At 49.4% G+C, this 19,508-nt stretch overlaps 1 protein-coding gene across 2 annotated transcripts in view; it reads right to left on the reverse strand.

The window, feature by feature from the left end:
- The window catches only part of col16a1 (collagen, type XVI, alpha 1), a 212,184-nt gene that overhangs the window by 5,553 nt on the left and 187,123 nt on the right, over window positions 1–19,508 (reverse strand). For both annotated transcript variants that reach the window (XM_052036512.1, XM_052036513.1), the window contains exons 53-65: window positions 16,327–16,389; window positions 14,654–14,725; window positions 14,161–14,214; window positions 14,032–14,076; window positions 13,510–13,554; window positions 13,231–13,284; window positions 11,349–11,402; window positions 10,427–10,477; window positions 10,149–10,238; window positions 9,409–9,444; window positions 8,352–8,396; window positions 4,681–4,878; window positions 2,860–2,926 (exon numbers count right to left, since the gene is read on the reverse strand). In XM_052036512.1, coding sequence (XP_051892472.1) covers window positions 2,860–2,926; window positions 4,681–4,878; window positions 8,352–8,396; window positions 9,409–9,444; window positions 10,149–10,238; window positions 10,427–10,477; window positions 11,349–11,402; window positions 13,231–13,284; window positions 13,510–13,554; window positions 14,032–14,076; window positions 14,161–14,214; window positions 14,654–14,725; window positions 16,327–16,389 — 874 coding nt within the window. The remainder of the gene's footprint in view (window positions 1–2,859; window positions 2,927–4,680; window positions 4,879–8,351; window positions 8,397–9,408; window positions 9,445–10,148; window positions 10,239–10,426; window positions 10,478–11,348; window positions 11,403–13,230; window positions 13,285–13,509; window positions 13,555–14,031; window positions 14,077–14,160; window positions 14,215–14,653; window positions 14,726–16,326; window positions 16,390–19,508) is intronic.

A 19,508-nucleotide genomic window follows, 5' to 3' on the forward strand; every position in this document is an offset into this window, starting at 1 on the left:
TGTCTCTATGTCTCTGCTCTTGCAGGAGATGGATTCTTTTCCATCTGCCAGCACTCTGCTGGAGTATGGGAGCGATCTGCTGATGTGCACTTTCCATTGAGGGGTATGCTAATAACCTAGGGCATTTTGAGTTCAAGAAGGATGTGATTTTGAGTCTATTGAAGAAAATTAAGGTGGATAGATCCTCAGGGCCTGATGTGATCTCTCCCAGGTTATTGAGAGGGAAAACAGAGGAGATTGCTGGGGCCTCGACAAAGATCTTTGTACTGTATGCTCTCCAGCCACAGGCAAGGTCATGGAGGCCCGGAGAGTAGCCAGTGTTGTTCCTTCGTTTCAGAATAAATTTTAGGGATTTCAGAATTTGTTTTAGGGATAATCCAGGAAATTATAGACCAGTGGGCCTCACTGTCAGGGAAGGATGGGATTTAGTCACATTTGGAAAAGCATAGCCTTATTAGGGACAGTCTTTGTGCAGGGCAGGTCTTGTCTTACAAACTTGATCGGGATTTTTGAGGATGTGACGAAGGTGATGGCTGAGGATTAGGGAGTGGATGCTGTCTGCATGGACTATAGGAAGGCATTTGACACGGTCCCCTGTGGTAGGTTGATCTAGAAGATTAAGATGCGTGGGATCCATGGTGACTTGGTAGATTGGATTCAGAATTGGCTTGCCCATAGAAGGCAGAGGTAGTGGTGGAGGGGTGTCATTCTGGCTGGAGGTCCGTGACCAGTGGTGTCCCACAAGGGTCTGTACTGGGGCCTCAGTTGTTGGTAATATATAATAATGTATGACTTGGGTGAAAATGTGGATGAATGGGTTAGTAAGTTTGCAGATGACACAAAGATTGCTGGCATTGTGGATGTAGAGGGCCATTAAAGGATACAGCAGAATATAGATCAGTTACCGATATGGGTGGAGAAATGGCAGATGGAGTTTAATCTGGGCAAGTGTGAGCTGCTGCATTTTAGGATGTCAAATGTAAGAGGAAAGTACACAGTAACTGGCAGGACCCTGAGGAACATTGACATACAAGGGGTTCTTGAGGTCCAAGTCCATAGCTCCCTAAAAGAGGCGAATCAAAGGTTTGTAAAGAAGGCGTATGGCATGGTTGACCTCATCTGTCAGGGTACTGAGTACGAGAGTCAGGAAGCCACGTTGCAGCCGTATAAAACCTTGGTTGGGCTACCTTTAGAGAATTGTGTGTAGTTCTGTTCATCCCATTACAGGAAGGACGTGGAGGCTTTGGAGGGGGTGCAGAAGAGGTTCACCGGGATGTTGCCTGGATTAGAGAGTATTTGCTATAAGGAGAGGTTGGACAAACTTGGATAAATTTCCTTGGAGCGTCAGAGGCTGAGGGGAGACCGGAGAGGTTTATAAGTTTATGGGGGGCACAGATAGAGTAGAGAATCAGTCTATTTCCCAGAGCAGAAAAGTCAAATACTAGAGGACGTCGCTTTAAGGTGAGGGGGGAAGGTTAAAGGAGTGGTGGGTGCTTGGAACGGGCTGCCAGGGGTGGTGGTGGAAGCAGTCACGACAGCGGAGTTTAAGAGGCATTAGACTCATGAACATGCAGGGAGTGGAGGGAGGTGGAACATGTGCAGACAGATGCAGTCAGTTTAATGTGGTATCATGGTCAGCACAGACATGGTGGGCCGAGGGGCCTGTTCCGGTGCTGTACTGTTCTACGTTCTACAAGAACTTGTAACCATTCAACAGAAGGCATGTGCTGGAGCTGACACAGCACTGCCTTGGACAGGGAGAGCCAGCAATGCTCTCAGCCAACCTGAAGATCGTGATTTGTATGCGGTCTTCATGTCCAGCAATAGGATGACGACACCTTTTCAGCGGTAGTAAAGCAAAATATAGTCCTTTGAGCTTACTGCTGAGCTAAGCAACCTCCTGCAGGTCAGAGGCAGAGTGAATGGCTGCCACTGAAATGCCAGCAGCTAACCGTCCCGTCCACCTGCCTGCCCACGGCAAGGGGGTGAGTGAACCCAGAGATGGCCACGACTCTGCCCGTGAGAGGAAGGCTGTTGCCTGGGGGCAGTGCATCTGCCCTCCTCCTCTGTGGGTGGAGGGAGGGAGGGAGTGCCCATTCCAGACCAGCAGGGTGAGGCGAGGGGTGGGAGAGGGGAGAGAGAGGGGAGCAAATGCCCGGATCTTCTCTGGCAGGGTGAGGGGTGAATGGTGAAGTTGGGAAATGGGAAGGTGCATCCGGCTCTCCTCCACCAGCAGGGAAGGGGGTACCTGGCTTGTACCCACCTCAGAGGTGAGACCAGGAACTTGGGAAGCATTGTGTGTTATGTCACCCTGTCAATTCCTTTCGGGACATATGGACCTTTATCTGGTGAAGAGGCTGACTGTTGACCTGCCCCGTTGAGAGTCTGGAACTGAAGGAGGTGAAGGAACAGAAAGGATAAGGCTTGCCTCAGAACTCCAGCGACCTGGGTTCGATCCTGACCTCTGCCGCTGTCTGTGTGGATTTTGCACATTCTCCCTGTGAACCCATGGGTTTCTCGTTTCCTCCCACATCCCAGAAATGGACTGGTAAGTTAATTGGCCACTGTATACTGCCCTGGGGTAAGTTAATTGGCCACCGTATACTGCCCTGGGGTAAGTTAATTGGCCACCGTATACTGCCCTGGGGTAAGTTAATTGGCCACCGTATACTGCCCTGGGGTAAGTAAGTGGGAGAAAAATCGAAGGGGAGTTGATGCACACGTGAGAGGGTGGAAAGGAACAGGGAAATAAAGATTGGGGTAAATGGGACTGATGTGTTTGCTCCCCCGGGGAGCTGGCACAGACCTATAGGCCAAATGGCCTCCTGTGTCATTGTAAGCAAGTAAGTACATACTTACGGTCAAAGATTTTCGTAACTTCCTGTCTTATTAACCTCTTGATCTCATCAAAGTTAACAGCTTCAGCCTGTTGGAAGGAATGAGACCTCTGTGTTAGTTTCAGCGCATGGCCCTTGATTGATGACGGACCCAGCTAAAGGACTGCTGTTGAAAATGCTGTGAACTACGTAACAGAATGGTACCCTGGTTAGAAAACCCAGGCCTGTGGCTTTGCCACACATTACACAGACAGCATTCTCAAACAGCAGTGACCTGCACTTTGTCCTGCAACCTGGGAGTGGATTGGACAGTCCTTTGATCTTAATAGACACATAAACTGTGTTGTAAATTATTTGTGATTCAGTGAGCATATAATCACTCAGCCTCTGGACATACAAAGACAGCAGCACAAGGTGACTGTATTGGGAGGCCTAAAATTCTCTTGCAGAGGATAATGCTCCCGCACATGGGAAAAGAGATACTTTTGCCTTTTTACAGTATCAGTGGCTACAGTGGATATAGTTTACTTGGATTTTATTGAAGCTTCAGGGTGGAGCTGAGGTGAGCAGGCAGAGTGCTGTGTCTGGGGGCTGTGACAGCCTTCAGACTGGCAGCTGTTGAGAAGTCAAGTCCTGGTAAACAATAGTAATCTGTGTGAGACTGTTGGTGAGTAGGAGGGGTCAACAAGTGGAGTTCCAAGTGTTGGGACCTTGGCTCTTTTACCTGGGCCAACAGCTGGAGGATACAATTCAGTGTCCGTGCATTTGAAGTCACCCAAACATTGCACGGAATATGCAGAAGGGCGCTGCTGGTATTTCTGAGAGCTCTCCCTCCGAGAGACTGGTTGCTGGAGGTCACTGAAATGATGAAAGATGACAGGTTTTTGGGGAGGGTATTTGAGGTTCTGGGACTGGAGAAGTGAAATCAAGATAGAGGTGAGCCACGTTCGACACAGATGTCGGAGGAGACGTGAGCGGCTGTTTGTATGGTCCTCCCTGTGACACCCATGCCCCGGAAAGACCGCGCCTGTTGGTTCCTGATCTGGAGATCCAGCAGGGTTTTCTGTGCTCCGTGGTGACACTATAGAACATAGAACACTACAGCAGAGTACAGGCCCTTCGGCCCACAATGTTGTGCCGACATTTGATCCTGCTCAAAGATCTATCTAACCCTTCCCTCCCACATAGCCCCCTATTTTTCTATCTAAGAGTCTCTTAAATGTCCCTAATGTATCTGCCCCCACAACCTCTGTCGTCAGTGCGTTCCACGCACCCACCACTCTCTGTGTAAAAAACTTACCCCTGACATCCCCCTTGTACCTTCCTGCAATCACCTTAAAATTATGTCCCCTTGTGTTAGCCATTGTCGCCCTGGGAAATAGTCTCTGACTGTCCACTCCATCTATGCCTCTTATCATCTTGTACACCTCTATCAAGTCAAGGTAAACACAGTATCTGGGAATAAGGACTTCTCAGACTGTGGGGGCTATGTGGGAGGGAAGGGTTAGATAGATCTTAGAGCAGGATAAAATGTAGGCACAACATTGTGGGCCAAAGGGCCTGTACTCTGCTGTAGTGTTCTATGTTCTATAGTGTTACCACGGAGCACTGCAGAAAACCCTGCTGGATCTCCAGATCAGGAACCAACGGGAGCAGCCTTTCCTTGAGAATGGAGAGTTTCCGGTGAGGGTGAGACAAGGACCTGGGGTGAACAGTGGGGAGAGCTGGGCCTGTGACACGTTGCACTGCGCACAGGATAGCTCCCGTCTCCTGAAAGAGTAGTTGCAGCTTCTTCACCAAATACACTTCACCGATCAGTGACGAGGCGCAGCGCACTCCTTACCCCTGTTCCTGGTGTTCCTGGGATTCCTGGAGCACCGGCAGGTCCTGGGGATCCGGGTAATCCTCGTTCTCCCCGAGCACCAGGCGACCCAGGAGGTCCGGGAAGTCCCATCCCGCTGCTCTTGCCTGAACCAATGGAGATGCCGGGCATTCCTCTCTCGCCCTGGGCCCCCTTCGCTCCTGGTCTTCCTGGCTCACCCTTTGGAGAGAAGGCACGGGGAAGGTATTAGCAATTCATTCCCTAGTGAATTTCCCAACACGATAGGAGGCAGTGTGTGCTGTTCATGATCTAAGCTATCACCACAACACATTGGTCCCTGTCCTCCAACCAGATGATGAAAGCTACTTGTTTGGGTAGATACCAAATATCCCTTAGCTGATGCACAGTGAGATCTTCCTCCCAATTTCTTAGCATAACCATCAGAATCGGACTAACTGGACCTCCAACTTCCCAAAAATTAGCTGTGATTCAAAGTCAGTGATTGCAAAGCTGCACAACAGAAGCAGGAGAAGGCCATTTGGCCGTTCAGAGGCCTGCTCTGCTGTTCAACAGGATCACGGCTGATTAGTCAAATTCTGTTCCTGCTTTCTCCCTGTATCCCTCAATCCCTCCAGCCCCAAGTACTGGATCTAACTCCTTCCTGAATATATTTCATGATTTGGCTTCAATTGTCTCTCCGTGTAGCGAATTCCATGGGTTCACCACTCTCTGGGTGGACGGATTTCTCCTCATCCCAGTCCCAAATGGCTTATCCCTTTCCTTCAGACTGCGACCGCTGATCCTGGACTCTCCAGGCATCCTGCATCTAATCTGTCCAGTCCATTAGAATGTTGTAGGTGACCTCCCAATCTTCTAAACTCGGGGAAGTAGAAGCCTAATTGACCCAGTCTGGCTTCACACATCAAGCCTACCATTCTGGGAATCACTGAACTCCCTTCACAGCAAGAACATCCCTCCTCACATAAGAAGACTGAAACTGCACACAGTACTCAAGGTGCGGTCTCACCAAGGCCCTATCGAATTGCAGCAGAACATCCCTGTTCCTGCACTGAATCCTCTCACGATGAAGGCCACGATACCATTTGCCTTCTTAATTGCCCACAGCACCTGCATGCTCACTTTCAGCAACTGGTAGGCAGAGACACCCCAGATCCCGTCACTACCACCAGCAGCCTGAAGACCCACACTCAATGTTTCAGGGGCAGCTTCTTCCCCTCCGCCATCAGATTTCTGAACGGTCCATGAACCTTGTTATTCCTCTTTTGCACTGTTTTATTTATCTTTTTTGTAACTTACAGTAGTTCTTATGTCTTGCACTGTACTGTTGCGGCAAAGCAACAAATGTCACGACAAATGTCAGTGATGATAAACCTGATTCTGATCTCGTTCCCCCTTTCTCAATCACCATTCAGATAATAATCTGCCTTCCTGTTATTACCACCAAAGTGGACAACTTTACAGTTATCTATATTGTACTACATCTGCCAAGTATCTGCTCACTCGCTAAACCTGTCCAAATCCCTCTGAAGCCTCTCTGCATCCTCCTCACCGCTCACCCTCCCACCGAACTTTGTGTCATCCACAGACCTCCAACATACATCATAAATCGCTGGGGTCCCAGCACCGATCGCTGTGGCACCCCACTCGGCACTGCCTGCCACTTGGATAAAGACCCATTTGTTCCTATTTTTTCTTCCCTGTTGGCCAACCAGCTCCCTGTCAATGTTAGAATATTACCCCAATCCCATGTGTTGACTAACTGCTTATGTTTGAGAATGACTACTGATGAACCTACTATCTATATGGCCGCTCCTTTAAGTACTCAGGGGTGTAAGTTATCAGGCCTGGGGAGTTATCATCCTTTCATCTCATTAATTTCCAGAACCGCATTCCCAACTAATGGTGTTAGTTCCTCTATTTAGTTCCTCCCTCTCACTAGACGCTGTGTTCCTCAACATTTCTGGCAGGTTATTCGTATCCTCCTCCGTGAAGGCAAAGTACGAAATTGATTGTCCCACCATTTCCTTGTCCCCCATGAGAAGTTCCTCGGTTTCTTCGCTGATCCTTTCCTCTCCACACACCCAGAGAAGCCGTTACAGTCAGTTTTTCTGTTCCCTGAAAACTTACTCCCATACTCTATTCTTAATCCTCCTCCTCCCTTGCTGAATTCTAAACTATTTTTGCACCAAACAGCAATGACCCACTGTTATAATTCATGCACGTGCTCTGTGAACACTGGCCATTGCCTCTCCACATCAACACTTTAAGCAATATTCCCCAATCTATCACTTTATATACCAACTTTATGTCGACGCAGGACCCTAATCTGGGAACCAAGTCTCTCACTCTCCATCTTACTGAAGAAAGTTCTGGCCACTCTTCCCAAGGGACCCTGTGCAAGTCTGTTAATTAATCCTTTCTCATTATCCGGCCAAGGATGGCTCATTCTCTAGTCAGTTCCTCAACATTTTGCCCCAAAAAACATCACAAGGCATTCCTCCTTTACAGTATTGTTGTTGACTTGGTTTGCTGAATCTATATGTAGATTGAAGCCACCCATAGCTGCACCCTGATTGCATTTATTTATTCTCTGATGGGACATGGATGTTGCTGGGCAGGAGGTATTATCCACCCCAACTGTCCTCTGAACTGAGTGACCCATGAGGTCGCCTCAGTGGGGATGATAAAGAGCCATCCACATTGCTGTGCGTCAGGAGGGCAGGACAGGGTCAGGAGGGCAGCTATTTTCCCCTGGAGGAAGTTACCGAGGCTGGTTGGGATTTACGTCAGTCCAGCAGTTTCGTGGTCAACCTTAACACTGGCTTTCCATTCCAGGTTTTCTTTAGTGACATGAAAATGCACCACCAGCTGTTTTGAAGGGATTACGACTTGTACCTGCTCTTCAATGCAGGTCTCTAGATTATGGCCCAGGCACACGACCACTCTGTCTCCACACCAAGCAGCAGGCCGGCTGTGAACTTGGGGCTGGGGAAGTGAACAGCCTCCAGGCTAACACGATTCCTCCAAGTCTCCCACAATGCCTGGGGCTTCAGCCACACTCTCACCATAGCCATTACTTAATTCTTCCAGAACATTCTGACCAGTAAAGAAGACAATTTCCTCATTTACTCCAACACATCCATGCTGAGCATTGCTGGACCCCCACCTGAAGCCCCACATCATCACTCTGCTGAAGACCTTCGATTGACTTTAAACCTGGCTGTTGCATTCAGAGCCGATGGAGAGCTAAGCTGGCGTTGCAGTGGGGTGGCAGTACTGAGCAGCAGCAAGCGGTGGCCTGTGCACTTCTGCACGGAAGCCCAACACTGTGGAGTTGTCGATGACTGCTGAGAGCAGAGGCCAGGTTATTGCACCGTATGGGTGGAGAATCCTCACCCAATGAGCTGTCCAAACCTGCGGTGACAGCAGCCTTGCTGGAGGGCGAGGACAAGATTACCCAGCCTCATCACTGGCCACCGGTGAAATGCACAGTTTCCTCAAGTATAAAATGGGCCCTTCAGTGAAAGTCTTATAACCACCTACTGGGTGAAGAAAGCCTTAACACCCTTACACGTCCTTGGTCCACAGAGTGGAGTCAAGCTGGTCATAACATTAACCTCCCCTCAGACCTCCCGAACATCCTTTGATCCAATTGCTGTGCCAAGTCTTACCTTTGGCCCAGGTGGCCCCACACTTCCAGGAGCACCAGGCTGTCCCTACGGAAGGAGAACAGTGAATATCAGAGTTTGGAGATATGTGACGGATAAAGTCCATGGACTGGGAAGCCCACCGCTGCCTTCTGGTTTTGTGTCTGGAGCACAGTGAATACGGTTGGGGAGCTGCAAGCATGGGCTACGACGTGAATGTCTGACACCGTGACAGGAACAGAGAGCTGGTTGAATGAAGGCAGGATTGTAAACCCTTGTCAAAGGAAGGAAGGGGCAAAGCAGGGTCCAAAGACAATTCTAAGGCAGGGTGTACTGCTGAGGGACAATGAGTTTCACCAGAGAGGGGAGTGCTGCTGGTGTCACAGTGAAAGCGAAGGTATTAGTGGAGAAGATAAAAAGACAGGCTGTCAGTCCTTATAGTGATATTTGAGGGGTGCGTCCTGGTGACCAAGGGCATTTACCAGTGGGAACTGCATCACGTAAAGCCACAGTCTTTCGGTCTCCTTGGACACAGGGTTGATGGCAGAGGCTGGAGGACCACAAACACTAAACCCTGGGAAAGGCCAGTAATCACAGCCTGCCAGCCTGATGCTAGTGGGGAACGGACCCTCAGAGGCAATGAGTGGGCAGCATGAGCAAGGTGCAGAGGCACACGTCGCAAAAGGTGATCAGACAGGTGCAGCGAGTAGTGAGGAAGGCAAGTTGGTCTTTATTGCAAGAGGGTTGGATTTTAAAAATAGTTAAGTCTTGTTACAGTTATACAGGGGTCGCTGAGGTCACACCTGGAAAAATATGCATGGTATTTTAAAAGGAAGGATATACTGGCATTGGAAGCAGTTTCAAAGGGATACACTGGGCTAATTCTTGGGATCAGAGGCTGTCCTCTCCCAGGTGGCTGAAGGAATTAGATCGATGTTGTTTGGAGGTCACAAGTAAATCAAGTTTGATTGGGAAACGAATGCTACTTGTCAGAGTCCAGTTGATCAGCAACAACACAGCTTTCTGTTATTCTCCGGTAACGTTGCTCTTGCCTGATGTTGGGATATTTTTGACAACGTACCTCTTTTCCCACTGGGCCATCATCACCCGGCTCCCCCTGAAGGATTAGAAGAACAGAGACAGACAGCAGTCAACAAGGGTCACACAAGGCTCTGTTGTGTGTTTTACAGGTGAGTTTCATCAACAGTGAGTGTGACTTTCCCTCTCAGTTCTGATGGCCATGACTTGTTCCATTGACAGGCAAGGACTACACTAGCCCTGGCTGCACCCACCCTCGGGCCTGGCAGTCAGCCTCACACGGTGACAGGCAGCCTGTGCACTGAGCTGTATAAATGGTCCAGTGAGAGCTTCCATGTCCCTCTTGGCTGGGATCCTCCCTGTCCCCCGTGTGGACAATGGGCACTGGCTGCGTCTGGTGCACAGTAACCAGTACGGCTGTGTTCACCCACTGGCGTTAGCAAGCACAAGCCCTAATCCAGGCTGGCTGCTGGAAATCAGACACAGGGCGTGGGGTTTCTATCCAGTGGCGACCAGTTATACTGCTTTTGTTCCCACCAGGCAGTGTGTGAGAACTTCCACGATGAGCTTATGTCACTAATCTTCTCTGACATAGCAACTAAGCAGCTGTAATCCTACGTTGTTAGGGTGCGTAAGTCAGGAGGTCCCAGACCTGACCAGAATACAACACAAGGGCACTGCCAGACGAGGCAAGGCTTCCACACAGAAGCTCATCCCTGTCACCGTGACAACCTGCCGTCCCGGTACGATTGGGGAGTGCCGATGGGGGGGGAGAATACTCACCATTAACCCCGGTGCTCCAGGGGGGCCAGGGGGACCAGCTAGGCCAGGAAGACCTCTTTCTCCCATTGTCCCTCGATCGCCCTTCGCTCCCTGAAAAGAGCCAGTCGGGAAATAAAATCAGTCAGAATAGGAATGGTGCGAGCAACAATGTCGGAAATGAAAGGTCCGGGAGGAATGAGGCACGGACAGAGGGAAGGGTGGAAATGGAGGGTGCTGGAGAGAGGGGGATCGAGGTGTACTGACGCCCAGGGTGCACGTGGCCTCTTGTCTCAACTCACCACTCCAGGCGGTCCCGCTGGGCCTGGGCTTCCTGGAATTCCGGCCGTGCCCTGAGGAGGAAGGAGGAGGTCACACCATTGGCTGGAAGTTTGCATCGACCTGTTCATTGGCTCAAAATCTGCTCCAAAGTATACAGGATCCTGCCCGTTCATTGGCTCATGGCCTGCTTCAATGGGTACAAGTCCCACCTGAGCAAGGGTGTGGCACCACATTGTACTTCACAATCACACGTGGCCCACACATCCCAGGATGGGAGAGCTGGAAGTTCCACAGACCTGTGGGCATCATGAACGTGGGGCAGTGACTCTTATCATGGCACGATGGGGGAGTGTCCAGGTTTGCAGACAGGTAGCCCTAGGTGGGTAATCATCTCTCACCCCCTCACACCAAAAGGGTGCCTTGTCCTGGGGAGGTCCCAGACCTCCCTGGGAATATGCTGTTCGACTGTTGTGTGTGGCAATGACATGGAACATGTTGTCTTAAAGAATGGAAGATTCAATCAGCTTTCCAAAGGGAACTGGATGAATGACTGAAGACGAAAGTGATGCTGGCTGTGGGGAAGGAGTGGGACTAACTGGAGAGGTCTCTGAAAGATCCAGCACACGTCTCTGGGTTGAATGGCTCCTTCAGCGCTCAATGGTTCCGGTTCTAGTCCTTACCTGTGAGGCGTGTGACCAGTGTGAGGGGCAGATTGTATCTGCAGACACAGGCCTTTCTCCGGAGGGAAGGCAGGGGCTGTTCCTTCTCTCTTTCAAGCCCCTCAGACCCCAGCAGGGAAGGGTAGGGCTCCAGGGGAGGGAGAGGTGGCAGCTGCCCTGTTTTACCAGGCTGCTCATAGAGATAAGGAGAACCCCCACAATCGTTCCACCATGGGACCCCCTGATGGACACAGCCCACTGAGTGAACATCAGTAATACTCACAATGTGCCCAGGAAGTCCTGGTGGTCCTACAGGCCCTGGTGGACCGGGCTCACCCTGAAAACAAACAGAAATCCACCTGGTCAATTCCTTGCACTCAGGTTCTGAGACCGTGTCCCCATGTGTCATTTGGCAGTTACGTCTGACCTCCGTCTCCAAGCAGAGTGGCTGGACCTTGCTGTTCATCAGAAATCATTACTGTCTTGTTTTAGTTTGTGGGTTCACCTTAAATCTGTCCCAACACAAAAGCAGTTCATAAAGCACTCTTGGTCACCCTGTTATACAAAGGATGTGAGGCTTTGGAGAGGGTGCAGAAGAGGTTTACCAGGATGCTGCCTGGATTACAAGGCATGTGCTATAAGAAGCTGTTGGACAAACTTGGGTTGTTTTCTCTGGAGCGGCAGAGGCTGAGGGGAGACCTGATAGAGGTTTATAAGATAATGAGAGGCATAGATAGAGTAGACAGCCAGTATGTTCTTCCCAGGGCCTAAATTTCTAACACAAGAGGGCATGTGTTTAAGGTGAAGGGGGGTAAATTCAGAGGACATGTGGGGGGCAAGTTATTTACACAGAGATTGGTGTTTGCCTGGAATGTGCTGCCAGGGGTGATGGTGGAGGCAGGTACAATAGAGGTGTTCAAGAGGCTCTTAGATAGGCCCATGGATGTGCAGAAAATGCAGGGAAGGGGACATTGTGTAGGTAGAAGGGTTTAGATATCATTAACAATTAAATTTGGCACAACATCGTGGGCTGAAGGGCCTGTTGCTGTGCTGTACTGTTCAATATCAATAGAGGTATTATGTAGTACAGTACAATGACACAGTTAGAGGCGTTGGCAAAGAGGGAACCAACTCAATAACTTCCCTAGATTCTGAAGAGTCCTGAGGGCTGTCACTTTGACTTCTGTCTGTGATGTGACCTCCTTCACTGTTCCAATAAAGAACATGGAACACAACAAAGTACAGCACAGGAACAGGCCCTTCGGCCCACAATACCTGCGCCAAACTAATTAAATTAGTAATCAAATGCCCAGCGAAACGAATCCCTTCTGCTGACAGGATATCCATATCCCTCCATTTCCTGCACATTCATGGGCCTATCTAAGAGCCTCTTGAATGCTTCTATTGTATTTGCCATCATAGACTTGAGGAACAGCACCCCGTCTTCTGTGTAACCGGGGGAGGACCTGTATTCAAGGGTGAGACAGCTAGGTTTCTGAACTCTGCAGCAGCCCAGGGCTATAGGGAACACACAACATTGAGGCTAAAGACAGATCAGCCATGATTGGAGGGCAGAGCCAGCCCGAGGGGCTGTCTGATCCACTCTTGCTCCCCGTCATACGTTCCCATACAAGGACAGGCTCGCAGGGAGTAAGCTCACAAGCCCCTCGAGAAGGACACAGTGCTCTGGGAATTTCCAGTGCACTAAACCAGGACGGCTCCCAGAGTAGCTCTTCAGAAATAAACACACTCCTGCTTTCACCGGGTATACAAGGGCAGGCGTCTAACAGCTGTGTGTATACCTGTACTACATCAATGCACTCTGGACTAACTCAATGTAACTGCACTTTGTAATGAATTGACCTGTACGATTGGTTTGTAAGACAAGTTTTTCACTGTACCTCGGTACAAGTGACAATAATAAACCAATACCAATACCAATACAAGGGCGTTATCCTTTGGAGCAATGTTTACAGGACAATCTGCCAGAGCACCTTCCAGGGACTGTGGTATGAGGACTCTCAGACTAACTCAGTTTCTACTCCAGGATGAGTAGGGGTTTGGATAAAACAAACTTACTGTGGGAGGAGGGGGTAGTGCTGCAGGGAATTTTTGGAAAGTAAAGTTTTAAATATTCATGAATATTAATGAATATTCATACTTGCCTCAAAACCTGGACGTCCTGCAGCTCCAGGCGGTCCTGATGCTCCCGTTTCACCCTGTAACAGCGAGAGTCGTTGCTGTCAAAGTCACCCACTGCTGGACACACCACAAACACACCGAGACTGTCACAAACTCACAGGCACAGACCGAGCTGTGCACACACGCATGCACGCACACCGAGAACCACGCACGACGCAATCACTCAGACTCTGCACAGGCGTGGATGTGAGTACCACTGATGTGCATGCACCCACTAATACCCACCACACGCAGATACCTACCCTCAACCCAGGTTGCCCTGGGAGTCCAGGCTTTCCTTTAAACCCCTGTTGAAGGAAAGAGACCAGTTAGAGAACTTCCACCTTTCAGGAATTGCACAAACCCTCGGCCTCTCTCGGATTCCGGCCTGTCCCATCCCATTCACCTGTCGTGGTCCTGGAGACTCCAGTCTCTCTCTACAACAGGTCGTCTGGTGGAGTTCCCCAAATGCTCGAGTGGTGAAGGCTACCAGCCACTGCTGGAGAACTAGCTCCAAGGTTGACCCCTGTAGATCAAGTCCTCGCCACTGGAGAGGGCAGGTCCTCGGTACCACCCTGTTGTAATCTTTCAACATCTTAACCAAGGAGCACAGATCTTCCCTCAACTCTCAAATCTCAAGGAAACCAAGTTTATGTAACCTTTCTTCTTCACCCCTTAAACTCTAGTATTGCTCTAGATGGGTAATATTTGAAATAATTTAACATCTGAATACTAGACCAGGTGAGGTAACCTCCCTGTGCCCAATGGACAGTGCAGTCACTTACATGTGCACCCCTGAGTCCTGGTGGTCCAATGGGTCCCATTTCTCCCTGCAAAAGCAAACAATCACCATAAGTGTCTCTGCCCTCTGGCTGAGAGAACCTCAGAGTACGGGACGTGAGGTAATGTCCTACCCGGGCACCTGGCTTCCCTTCCTTTCCATCGAGGCCGTCCATTCCGGGAGGTCCCTGCGTAAAGAAAGGAGACTATAGTCAGGAGGGGTCTGTGCAGGAGGGGGACGGCTTGGTGGGATCACCCACCCTGTTGATCCTCCAGCAGCTAACCAGGTGTGTTCCAGGTGTGGGTCCTCTCCCAACCTGCATCATCGTGAGTGTAGACGGAAGCGAGCAGCTGAGGGGTGCAGGGGAAGCTCACCTCCTTTGACCCTGACCCTGAGGACCGGAGCCCACCATTTGTTACGCCCTGGATCAAAGGAGCACGTAAAGATAAACTCTGTTACCATAGGCTTGCCCTTGGTGGTGGGGAACCTGCGGGGAAAGTTCATCAGGGTCACTTGGGCAAGGGTTACTAAAGCAAAGCTCACGTGGATTGTGAAAAGGTAGACAAACCATAACTGCGTCCTCTGTGCCCCCATTTAAAAATCTCAGAGGAGGAGGAGAGCCTCACCTGTATCCCCGGAGGTCCACTTCGGCCTGTAGGACCTGTCGGCCCAACCGGTCCTGTCCTTCCCTCACTGCCCTGCAAAACACAACAGAATTCATCCAACGTCGCTGGACCCTCGCCTACCTCTGGAGACACCTCCCAACCATTGTTTCGGCCCCAGTGTAGAAGAATAAATGGTGTCTTTTGACTATCCTGGGGCAGATGGGATATTTGACATTGTATCAGAGAACTATGCTTGCAGCCAACAGTAAATCCGGGCTTGGAGCCAGCAGGTCTGCAGAAGACAGCTGAAACCAGACTTGGAAATAAAACAGGATGTGAGTTCAACCTTAAGCTCAGCCTTGGGCATGCTGATAAGAGGAAATGTTTGGTTTTGTTTTATCTTAATCTATGTAACATATTGATTAATTCTTAAGACCGTAACCGAACTAGTCACGTGATATAGCTGTTGATTTAACATATAAAATAAGCTTGTAACCTTCTGTATGTTAGAATCTGGGTGACGGTGGAGATCGGTGCCCACTCTCCATGGTACCATGCTTAAATAAAGCCTTGGAATGGAACTCGGAGTTATCGTCTTTTAATAGAGATTAGAGTTTCCACAACACTCATCATCTCCAGGATGTAACTGAACCATGAAGGGAGGGGGGGAAGAGTCTGCTAACACTGCTCCCGTCCAGCAACTACCAGATGGTCTCTACACTTATTGCCGATATACCCAGCAGATTAACTCGTTGATGTCCTGAGCCTGACATGTTGGCCAATGGGGAAGCAACAAAGTTCTCACCAGATTCACCGACTCACACTGACCACTGAAGGTCCTTACAGAAGGAAGGGGTCACTGAAGCAAACATAACCTTAGGCATCGGTGGGGATGGGGAGGGGCAACTCACTGGCTGATGGGTGTGATTTGTTTGGGAAGGATGTAAATTTACAGCCGCAGGTCATTGAAGAGGTGGAATGTCTGTGATTCCCTGAACGTCACAAGTCGTTGGTGGCACGAGGCTGTTCAACAACACAAGGAGAGCCGCAGGCCGTTGAAGGGTTACTGACTCACCAAGGGCCACAGGTCATCAGAGGGTCACTGATTTATTTGGGGGGGAAATCTCAGGTTATTTGGAGGTGTCACTGACTTATAGGTTCCAGGTGATGGGCAGGGAGTTACTGATTCCTGAGGGTCAGAGGGCATTGCCAAGGGGAAGAGGTCACAGAACCACTGTAGGTTGCAGATTATTGGGGATGATGGGTGTCAGGAGGGTCGTTACGGATTCTGGATGATCACAGGGAGCATGGTTCTGTCCCTTAAGGGACCCGAGGACTTGATGGACCAACTGTGCTCCATGCATTGCCAACAGACCGAAGCTCTCGCTTTGCGGAGACAACAGAGGCAATTGAGGCATTTTATACTTGAGTCTGTTCTCTCCTGTTTAAGCTCTTCATGGGAATGCGGGGAGTTCACTTTATGTACAGATCCCTGTATAAACGTGTGGATTCCCTCATGTAAACAGACATTCGTAGCTTCAGTCAGTACGTCCTGTCCCTCGAGACTACTTCACCATTTGGTTAGCTCTTGGCAGCATCACACCTCAACTCAATTCCCCCTTTGACCTCTGACTCCATTAATCTCGCGACCTTGCGCGCACATCGTCCCACACACATCCACTTAGGGGACTCACCTTCTCACCAGGACTTCCTGGGGGTCCCGGGGGCCCAGTCTTCCCTGGGAAACCTATCGGCCCCTACAGACACAGAGGGTTAAAATGGTGACAGCATTCCAGAATGTGAACTCTAATACTGTGGTTAACATTCACTGTCCAACGCCAGTTTTCCCATTGTATCCCTGAACCCCTAACTCTGCATCTTTCCCCAGCATAAGTAGATCAGATATACATTAAAAAACTGGTGTCTGTCTCCAGGGCTTCCATTTACCAATGACCACCTACATAACGACTGCATGAGCCCAGTTATTATAAATGAATAACCTCTTCCCCCTTATTCCTCAGGCAGAGGAAACATTCAACATAATGTTAAAAACCTCCATCCAAACATCTGTACAGCTCAGCACACTTGTCCCAACAATAAATGACACATCAGTACATCTCCATTAAAATCCGTACAATCAGGTGTAATGACCAGTTTGGTTAAGACACTAGTGGAGAGTTAATCCATCTGTACAGTGATGTACTTACATTACACAATTGATCATCTGTACACTGCATGGTAGCTTTGCCTGTCAGTGCTGAGATTCTGCATAGTTCAAATCTGAAACTATGCGCAGCCCGGCACTGAACATCTGTACAGCCCAGTACTGAACATCTGTGCAGCCAGCAAGTACAGCACAGAACTTCTGTTTGGCCTGGCACTGAACATCTCTGCAGCCTGGCACCAAGCATCTGTATAGTCCAGTACCAAACAGCTGTACTGCCCAACACCAAAGATCTGTACAACACAGCAGCAAACATCTGTACAGTACAGCACCAAACATCTGTATAGAACAGAACATCTGTTCAGAATGGCAACAAACATCTGTAGAGCCCAGTATTGAACATCTGTGCAGCCCAGCATTGAATACCTGTCGAGCACTGCACTGAACATCTGCATAGCCTGGCATTGAACATCTGTACAGCACAGTGAACAGCTGCACATTGTAGCCACAAGGCCGACTTCGGACAGTTGAATCAAACTGAAGCTGGAACCATTAGAGGTCACTCCTTTGTTGGGTGTTATTCTCCACTGATGCTTGCTGTTAAACGATGGAGGTTTAGCACGATCCAGATGGCTCCGTTTGCCTCTGGTCCAGGCCGCTACTTTAAATGCTACCTTGTTCTGAGTGACAGTGGTTTCTCTCTGGCCAAATGGAACCAGCTTAGATGGGCATCTTGGTCGGCGTTGTGGATAGTGTGGAGGACGGTCAAAGCTTGCAGAGGGATATTGATAGGATGCAGAGCTGGGCTGAGAAGTGGCAGATGGAGTTCAATCTGGAGAAGTGTGAGGTAGTATACTTTGGAAGGACAAACTCCAAGCTGGAGTACAAAGTTGATGGCAGGATTCTGGGCAGTGTGGAGGAGCAGAGGGATCTGGGGGTTCATATCCACAGATCACTGAAAGTTGCCTCGCAGGTGGATAGGGTAGTTAAGAAAGCTTATGGGACGTTAGCTTTCATAAGTCGTGGGATCGAGTTTAAGAGCCGCGAGGTAATGATGCAAAACTCTGGTTAGACCACACTTGGAGTACTGTGTCCAGTTCTGGTCGCCTCATTATAGGAAGGATGTGGAAGTGTTGGAAAGGGTGCAGAGGAGATTTACCAGGATGCTGCCTGGATTGGAGAGTATGGATTATGAGGAGAGACTAAAGGAGCTAGGGCTTTACTCTTTGGAGAGAAGGAGGATGAGGGGAGACATGATAGAGGTATAGAAGATATTAAGAGGAATAGGTAGGTCAAATATGTTGGCGGAATATAGTCTTAATGGTAGGACTCTTGGCAGTGTGGAGGATCAGAGGGATCTTGGGGTCCGAGTCCATAGGACACTCAAAGTGGTGGCGCAGGTTGACTCTGTGGTTAAGAAGGCATATCGTGTATTGTCCTTCATCAATCGGGGAATTGAATTTAGGAGCCGTGAGGTATTGTTGCAGCTATATAGGTCCCTGGTCAGACCCCACGTGGAGTATTGTGCTCAGTTCTGGTCACCTCACTACAGGAAGGATGTAGAAGCCATAGAGAGGGTGCAGAGGAGATTTACAAGGATGCTGCCTGGAATGCGGAGCATGCCTTATGAAAGCAGGTTGATGGAACTCGGCCTTTTCTCCTTGGAGAGGCGGAGGATGAGGGGGGACCTGATAGAGGTGTATAAGATGATGAGGGGTATTGATAGTGTAGATAGTCAGAGGCTTTTCCCCAGGGCTGAATTGGTGGCCACAAGAGGACATAGGTTTAAGGTGCTGGGGAGTAGGTATAGAGGAGATGTCAGGGGTAAGTTTTTTACTCAGAGAGTGGTGAGTGTGTGGAATGGGCTGCCAGCAATGGTGGTGGAGGCGGATACAATAGGGTTTTTCAAGAGACTGTTGGATAGATACATGGAGCTGAGTAAAATAGAGGGCTGTGGGTAAGCCTAGTAACTTCTAGGGTAGGGACATGTTCGGCACAGCTTTGTGGGCCGAAGGGCCTGAATTGTGCTGTAATTGTTCTATGTTCTATGTTCTAGATAGAGTAGACAGCCAGAACCTCTTTCCCAGGGCACCAATGCTCAATACAAGAGGGCATGGCTTTAAAGTAATGGGTGGGAAGTTCAAGGGAGATATCAGAGGGAGGTTTTTCACCCAGAGAGTGGTTGGGGCATGGAGTGCGCTGCCTGGGGTAGTGGTGGGGGCAGATACATTGGTCAAGTTCAAGATATTATTAGATAAGCATATGGAGGAATTTAAAATAGGGGTATATGTGGGAGGAAGGGATTAGATAGTCTTAGGCGTGGTTAAAGGTCAGCACAACATTGTGGGCCGAAGGGCTTGTATTGTGCTGTACTGTTCTATGGTTCTATGGCATGAACGAATTGGGCCGAAGGGCCTGTTTCTGTGCTGTACTCTATGACACTATGACTGACATTGCAAACTGAAAGCCAGGGCAACTCTCCGCTTGCGTCCTGACCAAGCCAGTCATTACATCAAAGATCATTTTTCCATTAAACAAATCATGAAATGCGGTAAACTTCATTTGTACACAGAGCTTAGGGAAACAGAAATGATTAAGGCTTCCATCAGTCCCACCCAACTCAATTACTCAAGCAAACTTCCTGTTCCTTCTCCCAACATCCTGGCATGTTGCCATGTCCCTCCTTCGCACTTCCATTTGCATTTCCCCCAT

Source organism: Pristis pectinata, chromosome 22 (genome assembly GCF_009764475.1).
Source record: "Pristis pectinata isolate sPriPec2 chromosome 22, sPriPec2.1.pri, whole genome shotgun sequence".
Lineage (NCBI taxonomy): Eukaryota > Metazoa > Chordata > Chondrichthyes > Rhinopristiformes > Pristidae > Pristis > Pristis pectinata.